At 60.0% G+C, this 5,715-nt stretch overlaps 1 protein-coding gene across 1 annotated transcript; it reads right to left on the bottom strand.

Moving 5' to 3' along the window:
• Positions 1–1,275: 1,275 nt before the first annotated feature.
• LOC123255829 (AMSH-like protease) lies at positions 1,276–5,006 on the bottom strand (the record flags this gene model as incomplete). The annotated part of the gene is made up of 3 exons (XM_044684558.1): positions 1,276–1,565; positions 3,581–3,656; positions 4,761–5,006. Coding segments are annotated over 3 exons (538 nt in total), but the record flags the coding sequence as incomplete, so codon positions are not given.
• Positions 5,007–5,715: the final 709 nt, after the last annotated feature.

Genomic DNA, 5,715 nt, shown 5'->3' with positions numbered 1-5,715 from the left:
AGTAACCTCCATGGCTCTCTAGTACCTACAGGAGAAACACAAACTTTTCCTTTTGGCTTCCGAAGCTCAGCAGGATCTGGCCCCATTTTGGCTTTTCCAACCTCGGTCTCCATTCTTCCCACTCACACGCCCCGCACTGGCCTCCTGGCTGTTGCCCACGGCTGCTCCATCTTCTCCCCCATGACTTGGCTTGTCGTCCCTCCTCCCTGAAATCTCTTTTCTCCTTCCCTCCACCTCTCACCATCCTAGTTCCCTTCTGGAATCCAGGCTAGGGTACTTTCCTGCCCCCCTGGATGCTGGTGCCTTGGTGCCTCCACAGTGGCTTAGAGACTTTTTTTTTTTTTAAACCCTTGTACTTCGGTGTATTGTCTCATAGGTGGAAGTGGTAAGGGTGGGCCATGGGGGTCAAGTGACTTGCCCAGGGTCACACAGCTGGGAAGTGTCTGAGGCCGGGTTTGAACCTAGGACCTCCTGTCTCTAGGCCTGACTCTCACTCCACTGAGCTACCCAGCTGCCCCTAGAGACTCTTTTGTATGCCCCTTGGTGGCTGGGAGGGGCCAGAAGCCCTCAGAGGTCAGGGAGGGTTTTGCGGTTGGATTTTGAAGGCAGCCACCTTGTAGAGAGTGGGTGGCGCTCAATAAAGGCTCATTAAGGGGTTGCTTTGTTTGGAAAGGGTTGGGATCCTGCCCGCCATGTCCAAAGCCAACGCCAATGGGCTGCCATGTGATGGTGGTGAGCTGGGACAAAGCAGGGGAACCCACAAAACACGGCATGCCTTTGGAAAAATGGGAAACCAAGCGAGGTGGCTTCATGCTGGGGAGTCTGGGATCTCGGCAAGGGCCATTCTCCTTCTCCCTCCTTCCTTCCCTGCCTGGGCCAGGCTCCTTCCTAGAGAAGGGTCCAAAAGATCCCCCCCATCCCTGCCAGAAGGGGCCAACTTTCACCAGAACTTGGAGCACAGTCACAAGCCCCAGAGCCAAAGTGACAAAAGAGGGCACGATGCCCAACCTCTGGGGCTGCCCTCGGTGAATCCTGGCCCACCTATGGCCCAAGCCTCATCCCCTGAGCCAACGCTCTGGCTCTGGGCCTACCAGGGACTGTTCCCTCCTCTCCACGGACCCTTGTGCAGTCTCTGTTCTCTAGCCAAGAGCTTCCACATGTCCCCCTGCCGGGTGGGCAGACCTGGGGGCTGAAAGCCTTCTTTAAATCAGGGCCAGAGAACCCTTTTCCAACACTTTGCTTTAGTGGCTGCACGGAGTGGCGGAGGGAGAGACCAGAGCCTGGGGGGGCGCTTGGCCTCCAGAGGAGGGGCCTGAATTTTTCATGGACACGTGACTTCGTCCCCAAGTTCATTCTTCATCCTGAAGCCCAGGAATTGAAGACACGCACGCCGCAGAAATGAAACAGAAAGAGCCCCTCGGCGCAGTAAAAGACCAGGAACAAGAGGCCGAGGCGGCTGTCCCACTTACTTGGCTTCGCAAGCATTCTTGGTATTCTACGTTATATTTCTTTAAAAGATCCTTTTTCAGTTCGTCTGTCCGCGGGAAGGCAATCTCCTTCAGTTTCTTTTAAAAATACACACACAGTGATTAGTGGGGACACAACAGCTGGGGAGGAGAGGGCAAAGGAAGAGTCCCAACAGTACTGCCGGGGGGGGGGTCCCCAAACTGAGAGCTAGAAGGGACTTTGGCAAACCTGGAATCTAGATCGCTTCTTGTACAGAGGAGGAGGCCGACCGAGTGGCCTGGGACCGCAGGCTCCTCGGTTTAGCCCCTAAGGGACCACTGAGGCAGGCCATCGACTTCATTTTAGAGAGCAGCAGACTCAGAGGGATTAAGAGAACTCCTCCGAGGTCACAAGCCGATGAAATCACCGAGTTAGGATCTGAACTCAGGACCTGGGACTCCAAGTTTGGCTTTTCACAGCAAGGCTCAGCCTCCAGCAGGAACAAAATTCGGGCTTGTTTCGATTCTGACTAGAAGACTCTTTCCCCAGCTGACTATTGGGAAAGCTTCAGCCAGGGAACATGGAGGCAGTGGGATGGAGGGCCTCAAGTCAAGCTTTCACTGGTGTTAAGAACAGTTGAGAAAGTTCCCTTCTCTGATGGAGCTCAGCAAATTTCCTGGGACAGGGAAGGGACTCGTCCAGGATCACAAGGACTACGAGCTGGGTTCAGAGCAGGCCTCTAACCCCGCCAGGCCACACTGTCTCATCTCCATTTATCTCAAAGGCAATAACCCAGCTGGGCTGAATGAGAGAGCAGTCACGGGCAGACCTCAGACCGAGAACTTCCCCTCCCACAAAAGAACAACCAGGAAAGAAGTGAATTGAACAGCAAAAAGAGACCAGGAGGAATGATTTCATATTTACATTTAGAAGCAGCCTGGCTATGGAGCTGGCCTTGGAAGTAGGAGGTCTTGAGTTCGAGTCCTACATCTGACACCCATGGGCTGTGTGACGCTGGGCAAGTCAGACAGCCTCTCAGTGTCCCAGAGTGACTCTCTCTGACTCTAAACTGCAGAGAAAGTAGAAGGAGTTTCCTCATGGGGGAGTTTTGGATTCTAGCTCCAGGCTCTACCACTCCTGGATCCCCTCAGCCTCGGCTCTGCTCCCACCGTCCACAGGAGGCCTTTGTGGGTGTCTCCCCCAGCCCCAGCCTCCTCCCCGGCCCCCCAACACGGCCAGTCCTGGCTGGCCTTGGCACATCGTCTCCACTTGTGGATCGGGAGCTCCCCGAGGGCAGGGGCTGCGTTTTGTACTCGTGTGCCCGGTGCCCGGCACACACTGTGTGCTTAGCAATTAGTAAAGGTTTGCTGAAGGCCCCTCGGAGGGTGGGCACGGCCTAGCAGAGAGAGTGGACACTGGCCAGTCCCTCCTTGGACACAGCTGAGTCTGCTCCACTAGGCTAGAGGAGGCTGGCATCGTGGGCACTGGCAGAGGGAGTCTGGGCACGCACGGATGGGATCCCGGGGGCCTGGCACACCTGCCCCGTCCTAAAGGGATTTGGGGTGCATGGCCGGCGATTTCCACACGCTGATTTCATCCTTTGGAGCACCGGGCACTGGGATGAGGCCGCCTGGGAGTTCTCTCCACCAGCCACACCACAAGTCCCCCCAAACGGGGTCCCCCTCGCAGTGAGGAGCCCCTCGGGGTCTGGAAGGGCGGCTCCAAAGCAGACAGACACACGGCCGACTGCTGAACCCGTCGTCCAGGCTCTCTAGCCCTGCGGCTGCCGGAGCCGGGGCTCCCCACCGTGGCCCCGGCCGAGCCTCGGCCACCCTCCGCCCCAGCCAGAACGGCTCTCTGACCACCCGTCTCCTTCCGGCTCTACAGCCGCATCTGCCCGGCCGAACAGGGCCTGGCTCGGGCCCATTGCTAGCTGTTGGCCACCATCTTACAGCCATCGTGGCGGCCCATCCCAACCTCCTGAGGGACGGAGTGTCCAGCGGCTCCTTGTCTCTGAGGGCAAACGAGCGGAAGGAGGAGGGACTGACCGGCTGCCCGCACGAGGCCCCTGACTGGCCTCCCCCAGCGCCCGGGGAATGGGAGGGGGCCACCGAAGGGGGCTGCCCCGCGCTACCTTCATGATGTCCTGCTTCTCCGGGATGGCGCACTGCTGGTAGTCGCGGTGGCCAGGCAGCTTCTCCACAAACAGGCTGGGAGAAGAAAGAGGGAAGGCGCACGTCACACGTGAGGGCCTGAGTGCGAGGCTGCTCCTGCCCGGGCGGGCTGGGCTTGTGCCAGGAAGGATCTGCTCTCTGGGGAAGGGTCAGGCTGGGGGCTGGCCTGAGCCTCCGTCGCAGAGGGCTGCTCTTTGGATAAAGAAGCCCTGGGTTCGAGCCTCCTCCCCTCCCCTTGTCCTGTGCATGCCAAAGGCCCAGCACAGAGGCTGGAGGTTTCAGCCTCAGAAGCCCAAAGGGCTGGAGAAGGGCTGCTGCCTGAGTCAGGCGGGGAGGCTCCTCCTTCACAGGCCAAATGCCCAGGAGGTGAGAGGCCTGTCCAGGCCAGGAGGGGAGTGGCAGGTCCCCTTGTGTCTCCCCCCTGGGCAGGGCAGGGCAGGGCTTGGGCTTGCTTTTCGGCTCACTCTCGCCAGCATCCTGCCCAGTAGGGGCACCCCTGGGAGGGTGGCGGAGAAGCCACACAGCTAGTGAGCTGGGCAGGGGCCCAGCTGGGCCGAGGAACAACCCCAAAGCCCAGCAGCTGCCCAACCTCTCATCATCCACAGGCCCAGAGACACTGCGCTGCGGCCCAGCCAAGGGCTGTGTCAGGGCAGAATCTGAACTGTTCTCCTAGGCCCGCCAGGCTCCCCCACCTCCCAGCTGGGTGACTGGGCAAGGCACTTCTTCCTGGTTTGCCTCAGTTTCCTCCTCAGTCAAATGGGGGTAATAATGGTGGCTCCCTCCTGGGCACCTTCCCAACCCCTGTGTGCTCCATGATAGCTGGATATGTCCCCCCCTCCCCCTCCCCCTCTTCCTCTCCCTCCTACTCTTCCTCCTCCTTCTCCTCCTCTTCCTCTCCTCCTCCTGAGCCATTGCCCAGTGACCTCGGACCTCAGCTTGGCCCATCCCCTGCATGTATTAGCTGGTTCTGGGCTGGGCTGAAGGTCCAAAGACAAACCTGAAGCTCCTATTCTGGGTTTCCGACTCCAACATCCCATCCATTGTGCCTGGGATGTGCCACCCCTGGCCCCAGCCGTGGGCTCGAACCCTGAGCACACGCAGGGCGAAGGCCCGGGGGGTCCGTGGGAGCCCCAAACTCACGTTATGAACTTGTTGTAGAGCACGAAGGCGTTCTCCAGATTTCCCTCCTCCAGGTACACGGCCGCCATGCGCTCCATCTCCACCCCGGAGCGGAAGTAGCGCCGCGGCGTGATGTCCTCGTTGATGGTGACGTTGCAGCCCAGCTTGCTCAGGGCCCGCACGCGCTCCTCCGGGCTCAGCGTCACGTCCGTGTGGTCCGGCCCCGCCGCCAGCTTCTTCTGCAAAGCAACGGCGGCTCCTAGCGTTCTGCCCGGGAGGGGCCCCGGAGGCCCCACCTGGAGGGGCTCAGCCCCCTCTGCACTACCCCCCCTGGGGACCCAGGATGGCCGGAGGGACCCCACGGGCTGACAGTAGTGAAGGGAATGTGTGTCTCCACAGAGGACCCGGGGAAGGAACACCACTGGCGATGGAGAGCAGAGGAAAGGGGTGTCTTATTTTAACAAGCTCTTTATGTGGGGCTGCCCCTTCGCCTTCTATCTCACTGACTCAGTGAGTGCTTGTCCTGGGCAGGGAGCCGAGGCACTGCTTGGACAGGATTCAGAACCCGGGCTGGGAGCCGGACTTTCTCCCTGAAAGAAGCCGGGCTCCCCGCCTGGAAAAGAGGCCCCCGAGATGGCTGGGGAGGGACCAGAGCGCTTCTGGGGGTGCCGGACCATTCGGTGGGGGCCTCTCGACACGCACATCATTGCAGCCCGCCAGAGCCCACAAGACGAGGCCCAGAGCCCACGGCTCGCTCTCTCGCTATAGGGAGCCTGAAGCGCCCCCAGCAGTGACCATTCTGTCCCCAGGAGCCGACCCGGGCAAAATGCAGCCTTCTGCAGAGCGGGCCGGCTATTTTTAGTGCCAGCGAGGCGGCAGCATTATTAATCACTTCCTCAAAGGAGGAGCTGCGGAGGGTGCCAGGTGGCTGCAGAAGGGCCTTCGGAGAGGCAGCCTTGTGGCAAGGGGGTGAGAG

The sequence above is a fragment of the Gracilinanus agilis genome, unplaced genomic scaffold (assembly GCF_016433145.1).
Source record: "Gracilinanus agilis isolate LMUSP501 unplaced genomic scaffold, AgileGrace unplaced_scaffold52763, whole genome shotgun sequence".
In the NCBI taxonomy this organism is placed as follows: Eukaryota; Metazoa; Chordata; class Mammalia; order Didelphimorphia; family Didelphidae; genus Gracilinanus; species Gracilinanus agilis.
The sequence above is the reverse complement of the archived record's forward strand: the minus strand, read 5'-3'. Positions and strand labels throughout refer to the sequence as shown.